Source organism: Musca domestica, unplaced genomic scaffold, assembly GCF_030504385.1.
Source record: "Musca domestica strain aabys unplaced genomic scaffold, Musca_domestica.polishedcontigs.V.1.1 56, whole genome shotgun sequence".
In the NCBI taxonomy this organism is placed as follows: Eukaryota; Metazoa; Arthropoda; class Insecta; order Diptera; family Muscidae; genus Musca; species Musca domestica.
Genome location: NW_026712356.1, coordinates 1615740 through 1633855, shown reverse-complemented (window position 1 = coordinate 1633855; position 18116 = coordinate 1615740). Strand labels below are relative to the sequence as shown.

Below are 18116 nucleotides of genomic sequence, written 5' to 3'. Positions count from 1 at the left end.
GTAGCACCCATTACGAACTTCAAATTTCTGGTGAAAAGTGTGACAAAAATAATCAAAATACAGAATATTTGGAGGTACAGTTATATGGGGCTATACAAACACTTGGATCTATACAGGTCATTCTCAAAACTAAACAATTCTAAAGACCTAAGATACATCTGAGTAAAATGTTATCGGCAGCTGGAGTAATTACCACAGACGGACATGGCGAAATCGACATAAAAACTTATATTTATCAAGAATACGTATATTTTGTGGGATCTAACATGGATATTTCGAGGTGTTGCAAACGGAATGAAAACTAAATATATGGTGCAGGGTATATAAATTAGAGATAATGCCGTATCAACACATTGGTAACCAATGTCATGACAAAGAATATGTAATGAATTTCATGGCAGAGAAATGATGACGAATGTTATGTTATTAAATTTGTGACAAATACAAGACAAGGAGTCAGTGATATGAAGTGACACGCTAGTTTAAGATATCCCTGAACCTAAGGTTCAATTCAAGATTTGACATCGGAAAAATAGTCTAATACTTAAACTCTAAGCTCTATTCATTCGTGTTAATATCTTATGTAAAAAATCCTTTTATGTAAATGTGTATTTGATTCTGTCGCACTAAGGTTCACAAATATTCAGTTCGAGTCCATCCAGTTTTTAAAAAAGTAAATGAATCGATGTTGCTTTTTGTTTGTTTTTACATAGTTATACCCTATAACACTTTGTGTTGGGGGTATTATAAGTTTGATTGGGCCAAAAATTATGTAACACCACGAAATATTGATTTCCCACATAGGAAAGTATATATGGATCTTCCTATCTCGCCGAGCTGATGTCCCTCCGTCCGTCTGTCCATTTTAATTTGTAATATGGCCCGATCTTCACGAAATTTAGAATGTAGGTTGGGTTAAGGTCAGAATAGAACCCTATTTCTTTTGGAGATGATTGCATAATATATAGGGGTTGAAATGGACCAAAAACTGAAAAATTTCCTGATTTTGCAGTTGCTCTACAATTATATACCAATCGAAGCGAAAGTAAGTATGGGGCTAGAGCTTTGGGCTGGGCAGAAGCCTTCCAATTTTGATGGTCATCGGGTAATATTTAATGGTTGAAATAGGCCATAGCATTTGTGTTAAATAAAAGTCAAATTTTCTATTAAACCGCGAATATTTTTAATGCGGCGAAATCACAAATAGACGAACAGGCCAATTCTGACCGTTATGTCGATGCCGATAGTAAAAATATCGGATATATATATATAGAGAAATATTTACAATGTATATATACAAAGGAAGGGGATGTTAGCTAGAATGCTTATTTCTCCAGAATGGCTGGAGCGATTTTGACAAATTTTGTAAATTTAGAATGCCCTTTTGGCATAAAAGTATAAAATCTAAAAAAATCGCATAAAAAATCGCCAATAATGAGGTTAATATTTATTTTGTAGTATTTTGTGACATATTTTTATTTTTTTATATTTTTTATCGCATGCGACTTTTGCAATTTGATTTGTAATATTGAAGTGTATATTTTGTAATATTTTTGCACTTTACAACACAGGTTGGGGTTATTATTTATATACAGATTGCAATTATCTTTCGATCCTCACGAAAACTTTGACAAAGGTAGGGTTAGCCTCAGAAGGGCTAAGTCTATTGTTTTCAAAGATGTCCGCAATATATTTAGGGGTTAAAATGGACCAGAAACTCAAAATGATCCTGATTTTGCATCCGTTATAGAGGTCACAAATAGAAACGGGTAGAATGGACCATTACTTTTGTGTCAAAAATACCAACATTACTTACAGGCGATATCCGAAATACGCAGTAGGCGAACTTCTGGTTTTTTATGCTGATTTCGTTGACGAATATAGCCAAATATCGTAGACAAGCAAATCATATAGATGAGTCTAAATTTGGAGACACAGAGTGGCCTCTTGCTTTTGGAGATGAACGCAAAATATTAGGTGGTTGAATTGAACCAAAAACTGAAAATAATTCCTGATCACACAATTGAAACCAATCGACACGCCTGAGAAGATATTAAGCACAGCTCGACGGAGTGCATAAATATTGGGAAAATGTCCCTGGTCAAAATGCTAAGGGTAATATCAGAAAGTGCTCCGTGACATAATTTCAAAAGCGAAATCTTCCAAAATGGATTTGGACATGAGGGGGCTTTTCACATACTGTAGTGTTGTAGGGTATCACATGGTCGGCTCCGCACGACTATAGCCTTTGTTTACTTGTTTTTAAAATAAAGATATAATAGTTGTTTTTAAATAAATGTTATCTTGTTCTAATAAATTTTTATTTACATATACTCATCAAGCTTTTGTGGTGTTCTGCCTGGTACATGCCATTCACGCAGTAAGCTAACAATTAGTCTATATTTTTGGCATAAATAATAATGTATGCCTGTGTTATGCGAGAAACATTTACGCACACACATACTTATTGACAGCCGATATTTTTTCTTGTGCCTCCAAAAACAACTACCATTCATAGAAAATTATAACAAATGAATTTTTGTTTCATTTTTTGTTGCGCTCTTTTTTTTTTTTTTGGAATGATGGGATGGATACATGGATGTTAATGATGGTATGGCTGGTTGTATTGAATGAATGCTTGGATGGGTTATAATCCACAAAACCCCCATTGAAATCATTAGCTTGCGAGAGGTATAAAAACAAATGCATTCCCCGATTCATTTATTATTCAAATCACGTAGCTTCAAGTGTTAGGACAAAACGAACCTTTAACAAAGTTTTGTCGGAATATACAAAATACCTCATCCAAAAAAAAAAAAAATCATTGGATAATCGATTTTAGTGCAAAACTTTTAATAACCTACAAACGCAAAACAACAACAACATTACAATGGCCTTCAAGGTAAGTGGTATTGTGTACAAAAACAAAAATAAAAATAGTTTAGATTGACTGACCCGCCTGTCTGCCTGAGTGATGTCTGTCAGATGGTATTGCTGTTTTTGGGAATTGTTTTACCTCGTTTGTGTTGTGCGTATTTATTGTCGTTGCTTTTAGTCAACAACAAACACGAAAAAAAAATGAAAATCATTATTGAGACTTAAAATACCGAAATTAAAGAAAATAATGGCTTTATTTTTGCACATGGCAACGTTGCCGTCCGACAATACTTCATTTGTCCACGCCATGGCCTAAACAATGAAGTTTGGATGTCAGTGTGTGTGTGCGTTTAACGTTTTGTTTCATTTGATATTGGCCTAATTTCAATGGCAAAATGGGTAAAAGTGCAATTCATCGATTGGTTCAATTAATTGAACAACCCTGCGTTGAAAGTGAATTGATTGCATGCCAGTGTAGTTTGGTATGTGGTATGAGTAAGGTGGCGTTCAAATAATGAGAGTTTCGTCAATTTTGAAGGTTTTTTTTTCAAGAGTGGAACTTAATTCGCAGGCTCATACAAAGAATTTGTAAAAATATTGAGAGGACAGACTCGTAGGCTTCAATGGAAACAATTGGTGTATCAGGATGTGATTACATCAGCATTGTTTTCGGAAGGTTAAAAAAGTTTTATCAACTAAAGCAGTATTAAAAGCCATATTAAATAGTTTTTGTGGAGAAAGGGTATTATATTTTATTCCTAATACTAAGCTTGTCCTTCCGTGCGTAGCGCATAGTTCCTTTATCCTTTATAGCACACTAGCTGAAACCGTCGCGCTTGGCTACACCTTTTGCTTTTATATGCACTCAAAATTTTATATTTATATATTTGTTTGTTAAAATAAAAAAAAAAAAAACAAGTAAGCAAAGGCTACAGTCGAGCGGGGACGACCGTTGAATACCCTACAACACTATAATAAACCATACAGTTTATATAGGCGAGATACTCGAAAGAATTCCACAAGATATTGTGACAAATAATAAAAGAAAAAAATCATGTTTCGTTCTCTAATTTTCGAATAATAGCAACTTAAACTAATTTGCTCATTTCCAATTTATTGGTAATTAAATGGTCTTCCTAGATCTGGAACCAATATTTCGCAAAGACCTATAATCTCTCAGAAGTGGCAAAAGATTAACATTTATTATTGGTTTTGGACTGAAACGCATCTATATGAGATACAGACATTTGACTATATTCTTCAACGAAATCAGCGTTATCGAAATAGTCAAAAGTGCGTCTTTCCTGTATTTGTGAATTCTCCAAAAATCACTGGAATGGACATTTTCGTATTTTGTCTACAAAAGTTGGCAAACTATTTCACACATTGAATATTTTTGGATGGCCATTCGAAACTGCTTGGCTTTTGCAATGTGCGGTAACCCCCATTCAAATGTGCGTGAGGATCGGGCGATAATTACGACCTGCCGACAATTTTGCAGTTTTTTTGGTTTTTGGTTTCAACCCCTAAATATATGGCGATCATCTCCAAAAAGAGTAGGCTTCTATTCTGACCCTCATCTTATCCCCATGCAAAATTTCATAAGGATGGGTCCATAAATGCGATCTGTATATGATGTCCTAATATCCTAACTACTTAGTTTTGTTAGCTATTGAAATATTACCAAATGTTTAATTCAAAATGAAAATATGACAAAATTGAAAAAATATGAGACAATTTTAAAAAATCAATCTTTTCATCTTTGTATGCGTTTTTAAGACGTTTTTCCTTTCCTGCCAAGAGGCCATTCTGAATTAATGAGAACTGTCGAAATCAGTTCAGCCGTTCTCGACATAGAAGAGATCTTTCAAGCATATCTTCTCTGATAGACATATATATCGCACATATTCATCCGATTTGTTGGATGTTAACATCAATGTAAAGGTCAGAAGAAACCTTGTCATGGCTTTGTGATTTCGCCGGGATTTAAAATATTCGCGGTTTAATGAAAAATGTTGAATTTTTTCAAAACAAAAGATATGGTCTATTTTACCCGCTAAATATTATCCGATGATCACCATAATTGGTATGCTTCTTCCCCGCCCTAAACTCTAGCTACATCCGAAATTCCGCGTCGATTGGTCTATAATTGCGACCTGCAAATTCCGACATTTTTTCAGTATTTGGTCCATTTCAACCCCTAAACATTTGGCGATCATCTCCAAAAGAAATAGGCTTCTATTCTGACCCTAACCCCACCTTCGTGCAAAATTTCGTAAGGATCGGGCTATAATTGCGACCTGTAGCGTGATTACAAATTAACATGGACAGACGGACAGACGGCGAGCTAGGAAGATCCATATATACGTTCCTATATGGGAAATCAATATTTCGAGGTGTTACATAAATTCTGGCCCAATCAAACTTATAATACCCCCAACACATAGTGTTGTAGGGTATAAATAATAAAGCAAATTCAAAAATTTAAACAAGTAAGCAAAGGTTGTAGTCCTGCGGGGTCGACTATTGATACCCTACAACACTGCAATATGTTCGAAGTCCCCTTATATCCAAATCCATTTTGGAAGATTTCGTTTATGAAATAACTCTCTTCCGATGCGAAATTCCGTGTCGATTAGTTTCAATTGTGGCCTATAGAGCGACTACAAAATTAGAAAAAAAAATAATTTTTTTAGTACATTTGCACCTCTAAATGTACATCTAAGAACAATAGGCTTTAATTCTGACCCTAACCCTACCTCCATGCCAAATTTCGTGAGGATCGGACGATAATTGCGACATGCATAAAATACCCTCAAAACGTAGTGTTGAAGGGTGTAAACATTTAGAAAATTTACAATTCAAAATTGTAAGTCAAATTGAAAAAATCGGATGCGATAAAAAATATGACAAGAATTGAAAAAATGGAACAAAAAATATTCACTTTTTTATTGGTATATTTTTCCGCGATTTTCTTAGATTTTCTGCTTTTCTGGCAAAAGACCATTCCGAATTTATGGGAACTGTGAAAATCGGCCCAGCGGTTTTTGATTTATAAGCAGAATAAATAAGATCAATTCTTTTACATATATATTGTACCTATTTTGCTATATACCCGATTTCTTGGCTATTAGCATCACTGTAATGGTCAAAAGTGATCTTTTAATGTATTAGTGATTTGGCTGGGGTTGAAAATATTCGCGGTTTAGTGGAAATTCTCCTATTTTCTTACATAAAAGTTAGGATCTATTTTACCCGCCCAAATTGGTAGGTTTCTGCCCACTCCTAAACTCTAACTCCATGTAAATTTTCGCGGCGATTGGTTGATAATTGTGACCTATAGAGCAACTGCAGAATCAGGATTTTTTTCTGTTTTTGGTCCATTTCAACCCCTAAATATCGTGCGATCATCTCCAAAAACAATAGGGTTCTAATCTGACATTAACCCCACCTCCATTTTCAATTTCGTGAGGATCGGTTCATAATTGCGATCTGTAGCTTGATTACAAATTAATATGGACAGACGGACGGACGGACATACATAGCTAGATCGACTCAGTTCGGCGAGATAGGCAGACCCATATATACTTTCCTATGTGGGAAACCAATATTTCGAGGTGTTACATAATTTTTGCCCCAATCAAACTTATAATACCCCCAACACAAAGTGTTGTAGGGTATAAAAACGTAAATATTGTATAATTTAATGCGTAAACAAACAAATAGCTCGGTCTACCAACGCGTGAACATGCCAGCAACTGCTGACTATGAGAACAGCAGGAACATGCCAAATTTAGTCCACATACACGAAGGGTTTGTCCTCCGTATTATAAATTTCAATGCAAATGCCAAGCGTGCAGGAAACTGCAATCTTTTGAAGTTGAGTGACATTTCTGTTGCAATTAGAGAATTCGAGGTAGCAACATTCTTCCCTGTAATAACTGAGGATACATTAAATTGTTGTATAGTTTTTTACCTTGTTAGCCTAATACCATTACAAAGGCATTGTGGGTCAAAGAATCGTAATAAAATCATATTCCAATCTGAAGTGATTTCAATATAATTTGACAAAATTTGCTTTTTCATTGAAATTGGAGGTACACACGGTGTTTGGTGCATCAAATATGTGAAATCGGCCGAGAATATATGTGGGAGCTATATCCAAATCTGCACCGATTTCAATATAAATTGCCAAATTTGACAAACTTATTTGTGTACAAAATTTAGTCACTTATGCCAAATTTCATTGGAATCAGACGTTCGTATCGTGTTTGGTGTATCAAATACAAGAAATACATCGAAAATATCTATGGGAGCTATCTATCAATTTAATTTGACCAACTTATTTTCTTATCGAATCCCGTCACATATTTCAAATTTTATTGGAATCGAGCATACATATCGTGTTTGGTGCATCAAATCGGTCGAACATATATATGGGATCTATATCCAAATCTGAACTGATTTCAATATTATTTGGCAAATATATTTTCTGATCAAATCCCATCACTTGTTCCAAATTTGGAGACTGTATCTGTAATCGATCAATAGATATGTGCGTATAAAATCTAAATACATTTGTATTTGCTAGTATATGCATTTTCTGAACCTGCAGCTGCAAAAGAAACAAAACATATCTAGGGTCCCCTTAGCCCAATTTTGGCCTATTCTTTTCAATATTTCCGCCGACGTCTCACACGTAATTGCTTCAATATAATAATATAACTTAATGTCTGTCTTACAAACATACTACCTTGCATTTTTCATAGAAAGAGAAAATGCCAAATTTTTTTTTTAACTTGAAGAAAATCGCAGCATAATTAGAATTAAAATATTTTCAATATGATTCTCCATATAATTCTAGATCGACTTTTTTACGTAAAACTGAGCCGGCCCGAACTTTTATATATTTTTAAATCTCAGAATTAAAATTGGTCATTCTCAATTTGGTTCGGGCTTGGCATTTTCCCAAAATTAAAGCAATTAATAACATTTTGCATTCAGTTAAAAATTTTAACTTATTTTAATTATATCATTATTATTTTTCATCCTTTGCAGTTTGTTGCATTTGTCACCCTCTTGGCTGCTGTCAATGCTGGAATCATTCCCGTGCAACAGGCCGCGCAGTTTGACCATCCTGGCTATCATCAACAAGTTCCCGCCCAACAATTGGTCATTTCCGGACACTCTGGACACACCGCAAAACACGAAGAATATGCTGATGATCCTCATCCTAAATACAATTTCGCCTACCAGGTCGAAGATGCCGTATCGGGTGACTCCAAGAGTCAAACGGAGACACGTGACGGTGATGTTGTACGCGGTGAATATTCTGTAATTGATGCTGATGGTTTCAAGCGTACCGTTAAATATACTGCCGATGATGTTAATGGTTTTAATGCTGTCGTTTCTCGCGAACCCATCAGTGGTCATCATGTTGCCCAACATGCCTCACCATCCTATGAAGTTCATTCGTCACCAGCTCAATATCATCATGCTCCTGCTGCCGTTGTTAAGGCTGCACCTGTAGCTTATGTTGCCCCAGCATTGCGTAAAACTCAGGTGACCTATACCCAACCTCAGAATTATGAGACACCTATTAACCATCATGCTCATCCCGAACAATTGCAACAACACCAACATCAATATGCCACCTATGAAAGTGAACAAGAAAATCATGATGGCTATTAATTGTTAGATCTTTGAATTTCATGTTCCGCAAATTGTTTCACGGATATTTGCATTTATTTTCATAACTGTTATTTTCATTGTCCAGATGTTATTTGAATTTATCCATTATTCTCAATATTCATAATTCCATTTGTTATTTTAAGGCCTGTGCCACCAATTTAAATGAGTTTATTAATTTTTAAGATTAAATAAATATGAGCTAAATTAAATTGACATAAGTGTTATTTGATGTATATTTAAAGTTATTCCACAAACCAATATTGTATGTCGGTCCATCCGTCAGTCACTCCATCTGTCCGTCTGTTCATTTATTTTTGTAAACAAAGTACAGGTTGCATCATACATTTCACAAAAATCATTTGTTTGACCCAAGGACAACCCCTATTGAAATTGTAGATAATCGGTTAAAATTTGGATGTAGCTCCCATATATATCTTCGTATGATTTAACTTGTGCACAACATATGTAATATTAGGAATTTGGCATGTACGACTAAATTTATCGTAGAAATAAGTGTGTCAAATTTGGTAGAAATCGGTTTAGATGTAACTATAGCTCTCATAAATATTTATACCCTACAACACTATGTGTTGGGGGTATTATAAGTTTGATTGGGCCAAAAATTATGTAACACCACGAAATATTGATTTCCCACATAGGAAAGTATATATGGATCTTCCTATCTCGCCGAGCTGAGTCGATCTAGCTATGTATGTCCGTCCGTCCGTCTCTCCGTCTGTCCATGTTAATTTGTAATCACTCTACAGGTCGCAATTATGGCCCGATCTTCACGAAATTTAGAATGGAGGTGGGACTAGGGTCAGAATAGAACCCTATTTCTTTTGGAGATGATCGCCAAATGTTTAGGGGTTGAAATGGACCAAATACTGAAAATATGTCAGATTTTGCAGCAGCTATACAGGTCACAATTATAGACCAATCGACGTGGAATTTCGCATGTAGCTAGAGTTTAGGGCGGGGAAGAAGCCTACCAATTTGGGTGGTCATAGGATAATATTTAGCGGGTAAAATAGACCATATCTTTTGTGTTGAAAAAAATTCAAAATTTTTCATAAAACCGCGAATATTTTAAATCCCGGCGAAATCACAAAGCCATGACAAGGTTACTTCTGATCTTTACATTGATGTTAACATCCATCAAATCGGATATATAGCAAAATATGTGCGATATATATGTCTATCAAAGAAGATATGCTTGAAAAATCTCTTATATGTCGAGAACGGCTGAACTGATTTCGACAGTTCTCATTAATTCTGAATGGCCTCTTGGCAGGAAAGAAAAAACGTCTTAAAAATCGCATAAAAATATCTCTCTAAAGATGAAAATATTGATTTTGTAATATTTTCTCATATTTTTTCAATTTTGTCATATTTTCAATTAAACATTTGGTAATATTTCTACAGCTAACAAAACTAAGTAGTTAGGATATCAGAATATCATATACAGATCGAATTTATGGCCCGATCCTTATGAAATTTTGCATGGGGATAAGATGAGGGTCATAATAGAAGCCTACTCTCTTTGGAGATAATCGCCATATATTTAGGGGTTGAAATGGACAAAAAAAAAAAACTGCAAAATTGTCAGCAAGTCGTTTGAATGGAGGTTACCTCACGCGCATTTGAATGGAGGTTACCGGACATTGCAAAAGCCTAATAGTTTTGGATGGCCTTCCAAAAATATTCAATGTGTGAAATAGTTTGCCAACTTTTGTAGACAAAATACGAAAATGCTCATTCCAGTGAATTTTTGGAGAATTCACAAATACAGGAAAGACGCACTTCTCACTACTTCGTTAAGGCTGATTTCGTTGAAGAACATAGTCAAATGTCTGTATCTCATATAGATGCGTTTTAGTCAAAAACCAATAATAAATGTTAATCTTCCACTTCTGAGAGATTATAGGTCTTTGGGAAATATTGGTTCCAGATCTAGGAAGACCATTTACGTGCAACATCTACCTATAAATTGGAAATTAGCAAATTAGTTCAAGTTTCTATTATTCGAAAATTAGAGAACGAAACTTGATGGTTTTCTTTTATTATTTGTCACAATATCTTGTGGAATTCTTTCGAGTATCTGGCCTATATAAACTGTATCATTTATTATAGTGTTGTAGGGTATTCAACGGTCGGCCCCGCTCGACTGTAGCCTTTGCTTACTTGTTTTAATTCGATTTATTATATTTGTCCTCCACATCCGTAATAATGATATTCGGGGGAATATATCAACTACAGCTCAGAAATGCCTTTGCCATATTTGATCGAGATCGGTTCGGATTTGGATATAGCTTCCATATGTTTTTTCCCCGATTTCAAGTTTATTGAGGACCAAATGGTTAATATAAGACCGAATTGAATGGATTTTGGCATATATAAACGAGTTCAGCCTGAAAGAAAGTGTATAAGATTTGGTGAAAATCGGTTAAGATATAGCTATAAGTCCAATATATATAATTCATCCGATTTTGTATTTAAGTCCCTTCTAACCCATAAAATGCTCTCCATAACAACGATACTTGAACCCAGCTATCAGATTGATCATAGAAGTACTTTCCCTAAATTTGATAGAGATCGGTTCAGATTTGGATATAGTTCCCATATATATCTATATTAGTTTTCATCAAGTCTCCATAAAAAGGTTTATTTGTTAGGGGTAGTTCTACTAAATATACAAAGTGGTGTAGGGTATCGTAAAGTCTGCCCCGCCCGACTTTAAGTCTTTCTTTACTGGTTCAAGGATGAAACTTTTCAAAGAGCCTATCTTGAAAAACAAGTAAGCAAAGGCTATAGTGGTGCGGGACCGACCATGTGATACCCTACAACACTACAACATGTTAGAAGCCCTCATATGTCCAAATCCACTTTGGAAGATTTCGCTTTTGAAATTATGTCACAGTGCACAGCCCAGATATTACCCTTAGCATTTTGACCAGGGACATTTGACCAATATTTACGCACACCGGCGTGCTGTTAGTTGTTGTGGTCCATTTTACAGCTAAATATAATCCAGAGTTCTTCATTGTCCTTAACGTTCTTTTCAGGCGTGTCGAATGGCTTCAATTTTGTGATCAGGAAATTTTTTCTGTTTTTGGTTCATGTGAACACCTAATATAGGAAGAGGCCCCCTGTATCTCCAACGTCTCCTGTCAACATCATCAGCATAAAAAAGCCAGAAGTTCGCCTTTTGTGCATTTCGGATATCGCCTGTAAGTAATGTTGGTGTTTTTCAGACAGAAATAGTGGTCCATTCTATTTATGACCTTTATTACGGCTGCAAAATCAGGAACATTTTTAGTTGTTGGTCCATTTCAACCCCTAAATATATTGAGGACATCTTTGAAAACAATAGGCCTAGCCCTTCTGAGCCTAACCCTACCCCTTTCGTGAGGATCGGACGATAATTGCAATCTGCATATAATATCCCCAACCTGTGTTGTAAGGTGAAAAAAATATTACAAAATATACACTTCAATATTATAAGTCAAATTGAAAAAATCGCATGCGATCAAAAAAAAAAAAAATATGTCACAAAATACTACAAAATCAATATTAACATCTTCATAGGCGTATTTTGTGCGATTTTCTTTACATTTAATACTTTTATGCCAAGAGGGCATTCTGAATTGACAAACATTTGTCAAAATCGGTCCAGCCATTTTTGAGATATAAGCAATCTAACAAACATCCCCTTCCTTTGTATATACACATTGTATATATTTCGCTATATATATCCGATATATTTACTATCGGCATCTACGTAACGGTCAGGATTGACCTGTTTTTATACCCTCCACCATACTATGGAGGGTATATTAACTTTGTCATTCCGTTTGTAACTCCTCGAAATACTCATATCAGACCCAACAAAGTATATATATATCGTGATCAGCGTAAAATTCTAAGTCGATTTAGCGATGTCCGTCTGTCTGTCTGTCCGTCTGTCTGTCTGTCTGTCTGTTGTAATCACGCTATCTTTCGAATGAATTGAGATAGATGGCTAAGATTTTGTACACATGTTTATTTTTCCAGTAGGCAGGTTAAGTTCGTAAATGGGCCATGTAGGTCCACGTTTTCATATAGCCCCCATATAACGGTACCTCCCTATATTCGGTATTTTGATGATTTTAGCGACATTATTCACCGGAATCGTTTAAAAATTGGTATTTGAAGTTCAAAATGGATACTACACCCTAAGACAGAAAATTGTCTGTGCAGGTCCACGTCTTCCTATAGCCCCCACATGATGATTTTAACGACACTACTCACCGAAATCGCTTCAAAATTGGTATTTGAAGTTCGTAATGGGAACTACAGTCTGTGACAGAAAATTGTCTGTGCGGGTCAGGGTCTTCGTATAGGCCCCATATATCAGTACCTCCCTATATTCGGTATTTTGACGATTTTAGGTACAATACCCACCGAAGTTGTTTGAGATGTGGTATTTGAAGTTCGTAATAGATGCTACAGCCTGCGACAGAAAATTGTGTATGCTGGTCCAGGTCTTCGCACAGCTCCAATTTAACGGCACCTCCTTATATACGATATTTTGATGATTTTAGCTACATTATTCGCCGTTTATTTCAAGTTTCGAATTTGCTTATTGGCTTATGACAAACAATGCCTATGTATGTCCAAGTCGTATAGACCCCAATATAACGGCTATATTCGGTATTTTTAAAATTTTAACAGAATTTTTTAAGGATTTTATTATTTAAAAATTTCCAAATTCGTTGCAAATGGTGGAGGGTATTAAAAGTTCGGCCCGGCCGAACTTACTGCTTTTTAACTTGTTCTATTTGTGATTTCGACGGGATTAAAAATATTAGCGGTTTAATGAAAAATTTGACTTTTATTTCACACAAATTTTATGGTCCGTTTCACCCACTAAATATTATCCGATGACCATCAAAATTGGAAAGCTTCTGCCCAGCCCCAAGCCCTAGCGCCGTGCTAACTCCCTCTTCGATTGGTCTATAATTGCGACCTGTAGAGCCACTGCAAAATTAGGAAATTTTCGGTTTTTGGTCCATTTCAAATATTATGCAATCATCTCCAACTCCATTTTCAATTTCGTGAGGATTGGGCCATAATTGCGACCTGTAGAGTGATTACAAATTAACATGGACAGACGGACGGACATACATAGCTAGATCGACTCAGCTCGGCGTGATAGGAAGATCCATATATACTTTCCTATGTGGGAAACCAATATTTCGTGGTGTTACATAATTTTTGGCCCAATCAAACTTATAATACCTCCGACACATAGTGTAATAACAAAATTTTAATGGAAGGTGTTCAATTTTTTGTAAAATTTGAAAATTAGGAGGTACTTGGAAAACTTTGTGGGGAAGGTATCAGAAAGTGTTGACCGAAACTATCGATTTTCACAACTGATGTCTGATATAAAGACTATGATATGGAAGATTTCAACCAAATCGAATAGTGCCATTCCATTAGACATTTAAAAAATTTGAAAATTGTATCGATATATATATTTATATTTATTTAAATTGAAAAATTTACTGAACAAATCAGAAAGTACCAGTCGGTTTGCCGATAGATATATAAACTCAGTATTTGTTTGACCTACTTTGCTTTGATCATTGACTATCCCAGTTGCTGGACTTCTGCAAAATAAGGAATTTTTTCTGTTTTCGGCCTAATTCAACCCACATTTAAACTTATAATATCCCCAACAAATTGTGTTGTGGAGAATAATTTTGATTAATTTTTATTTGTCATACAAACATCTTTCAATATCTTTTTAAGATTTTTCCAAGCTAAAGGCTTATGTTCCTGAGCTTTTTATAATATTATTCTTAAGCCATTTTTGTGTGTTGGAGACCTTGTAATTGCATGGCTCAAGTTTAGCCAAGAGCTAATATAAATCTGAACTGTAGGCTTCGCCCCTGAATCTTCTCGGTGAGATAAAAAAAACCACAACAAAGTCGAAAGCCATAATTATTACATTTTTTTTTTAATTTTATTGAACGAAAGCAAAAAATGTCGAAAATAGCATCAAAATTTAGAATAAGTTTAGTTTGTTCGAATTGGCCACCTTTGGCACGAATTATGGCCTTCAAAAGGCCAATGAAACCGTCACACGCTGCCCGAATGTTGCTCTGTGGCATTTTGGTCCATTCCCGGCGAAGCGCTTGCTTGAGGTGATCGACACTTTGGTATTTTTACACAATAGTTACTCATCGCACTTTTGCAATTTTGAATTTCAATGGCTTTAACCCGAGCTCATTTTTCAATATTTGGGAATGGAATGTTAGCTCACGAGCCATTTTTCGGTCACTGCAACGCGGGTTTCGATCAAGTCGCTTTTTTACTTTTCGAACCATTTCTGCTGATGTTGTTGTTTTCTTCCGTCCACTTCCTTGACGTCGGGCTACGCAGTATCACAATAACGAGCGATGGTACGTTATACAAAATATTTATTCACATTTAAAGACTGGAGTGCTCTAACGATAGCCACTTGTGGTTTTCAGCCAAATATAACGTAATCAAACTAACACGCTTGAATTCCATCACGAAAAACTTTTGTTCTGGAAAATTCTCACCAAAATGCTTCTGTACGCTTATGAAAGACTAATTCTAAACTTATTCTTAAATTTTATGCTAGTTCCGACATTTTTTGCTTTTTTTCAATAAAATAAAAAAATTACAAATTATGTTGTTTGACTTTGTTGCAGTTTTTTTCTCCCTGTAGCTCCCATATATAACTTCAGCTGACTTCAAGTTTATTCTGTCTTAGAAGCGTAGTATCAGTTCAAATGTAATGGATTTTGATGAATTTTTAGTAGAAATTAAGAATATACCTCACATATACTAGTTGCTTTCGGATTTAAATTATGTCTGCTTTAAAGCCATAATACCCACTCAAAAATCCTACTATATTCCCACGAAAGACACACTAAGCAAATTGCATCTGACGGGATAAATTGAAGAATCTATTTCCCAGCACTGAAGATAATGAGTCAAGCTTTTGTCTTAACTGATTAAAAACGAACTAGTAATCTAATTACAGTTAAGCTTCTTAAAGAAAGTAAAATCGCTGTCAACGAATTAAAGTCCGAGACCAGTACTAACATGTGCGAATGCTACTAGGCCCATTTTGATTAAGTACGTTTTCTTTTTTCACTAATAGATAGGAATAGCAATATTAGCAATTCTATAATTTAAAATATTTACAACTTATATTAATATTATTTTTTATATTGGTAAAATCAATCGATATACACTTTCTCAAAATTCTGTTTTGGAAGTAGTTGGCTCAGTCTCTCTTCAAAATTGCCAACAAATAAAAACAATTTCAAAATGACATGTGATCTACTACAAGCCGAATTGTATCAATCTTATATTTATCTCGAACATACATCTGTATGGAAAAAGAAGCAACAACAACCTGAGTAATTTTTTTTTTACCAATGATTTTTAAGTAATCAACTGTGAATAATGCGATTTGTGCCCCACCTCCAAGACAAACTGGTAGCATTAATGTCAACAGAAATCATAACAACATTTTTATTGAATGACATTTCTTTTTGCTCTCCTTTTGGCTGATTTGTAAAGAAAATGTAGGGTATAAAAACTGTAATCGCCCAGTCCGAAATCGTAGTCAACTTTAGCGTTAAATCAGCTAAACAACGGTTCCCCGAAAGCAAAACTATACCAAAAAATGGCATTCAAGGTAGGTGGACCGAAAAAAAATAGGTGGAGAATTTTTATTTATATATTTTTTTAATATTTATTGAATTTCTTTCTACAGTTCATTGCTGTCTTCGCTTTGTTCGCCGTTGCCAGTGCTGGCGTTATTCCAGCCTCGGAGGTATATCATGCTGCTCCTGCCGCCGCTGCCGTAGTAAAAACCGTTGCTCCAGTTCATGTTGCTGCCCAGCCTGTTTTGACCAAGGCTGTCGAAGAATTCGATCCCCATCCCCAATACAAATATGCCTATGATGTTCACGATACTGTGTCGGGCGATTCTAAGAGTCAAGTTGAGGAACGTGATGGCGATGTCGTTCGCGGTGAATACTCGTTGATCGATGCTGATGGTTTCAAACGTACCGTCCAATACACCGCCGATGATGTGAACGGTTTCAATGCTGTTGTTAGCCGCGAACCTTTGGTTGCTAAGGCTGTTGTTGCTGCCGCTCCAGCCGCTGTTGTGAAGACCGTTGCTCCAGTAGCTCATGTTGCTGCCCCAGCTGCCGTCGTTAAGACGGTAGCTCCTGTGGCTCACATTGCTGCCCCTGCTGCAGTTGTTAAAACTGTAGCACCAGTAGCTCATGTTGCCCACGTTGCCACACCCGTTGTTGCCCATGTAGCTGCCCCTGCCACCTATGTTGCTCACCACTAAGTGAACGATATATGCTTTCATATATTGTAATGTTAATATGTTTTAATAAATGCTAGGCTTATATTGAAATGGATCTACGTTTAATTATATTAGTTAGTAGTTTATGGGCAATTACTAATTTACGAATTGAACTCAAATATATTAGAGTAGTATCGTCGTTTTCAAAAGCATAAATGACTTCTGGTCTCCTATCTAAAATCATCCTTGTTTGCAATTTTAATAATTGAGAAAAGAAGTTTTCTTGAGGTTATAGAATATATTTAGCAGTCTTTAAGATTAACATCTATAACAGAAAAAAGAGAACCTGCAAAGTATAGGTTATTAGTTTTATATTCATTTCACCTTCTAATATGGCTTTATATATTCATATTCATATTTACTCATTTTTTTTGGAGTGAAAATTGGTCACGAGCGGAAGTGCTGAAGAGCACAGTTTCATTTTAAGTTCAATCTCCATACTTTTGTTTTTATACCCTACACCACAAGGTGGTCAGGGTATTATGTCTTTGTGCATTTGTTTGTAACAGGCAAAAGGAAACGAGATAGACTCATAGTTCCTTTTGATGATCTGCATAGAATCACTTTCTGAGTTGATTTATCCATGTCAGTCCGTCTGTCCGTAAGTCCGTCCGTCTGTCCACGTATTCTTGTGAACAAAATGCAGGTCGCATTTATTATCCGATTGAGATGAAACTTTGCAAAAAACATTTGTTTGGCCCAAGGACGAACCCTATTGAAATTGGAGATAATCGGTCAAAATTTAGATATAGCTTCCATATATATCTTCGTCCGATTTGCCTTGTATTGTGCACCAAACGTGTAATATCAGCCCGAATTGTATGGAATTTTGCATATACATCCAGATTAGGTCTGAAAATATGTATGCCAAATTTGATCGAAATCGGTTCAGATATAGCTATAGCTCCTATATATATTGTTCATCCGATTTTTCATTTTTATCCACCGCCGACGTAATATGCACTCTGCAACAACAATATTTAGGGAAATATATCAAATGCAGCTCAGAAATACATTTGCTAAATTTTATAGAGAGCGGTTCAGATTTAGATATAGCTCCCATATATAACTTCGTCCGATTTACCTTTTATTGTGCACCAAACGTCTAATATTTATCCAAATGGGATGGAATTTGGCA

General features: G+C 35.5%; 2 protein-coding genes across 2 annotated transcripts; both read left to right on the top strand.

Moving 5' to 3' along the window:
* Nucleotides 1–2747: 2747 nt before the first annotated feature.
* Nucleotides 2748–8761, top strand: LOC101893889 (cuticle protein-like). Its single transcript, XM_059128600.1, has 2 exons — nt 2748–2902; nt 7936–8761. Exons 1-2 carry the CDS (start codon nt 2891–2893, stop codon nt 8566–8568), a joined length of 645 nt encoding a protein of 214 aa, XP_058984583.1. The 5' UTR covers nt 2748–2890; the 3' UTR covers nt 8569–8761.
* Nucleotides 8762–16135: 7374 nt separating this feature from the next.
* Nucleotides 16136–17023, top strand: LOC101893446 (larval cuticle protein A2B). The gene is made up of 2 exons (XM_005189675.4): nt 16136–16291; nt 16370–17023. The coding sequence occupies exons 1-2, from the start codon at nt 16280–16282 to the stop codon at nt 16958–16960; spliced, it is 603 nt and encodes a 200-aa protein (XP_005189732.2). The 5' UTR covers nt 16136–16279; the 3' UTR covers nt 16961–17023.
* The last annotated feature ends 1093 nt before the right edge of the window (nt 17024–18116 follow it).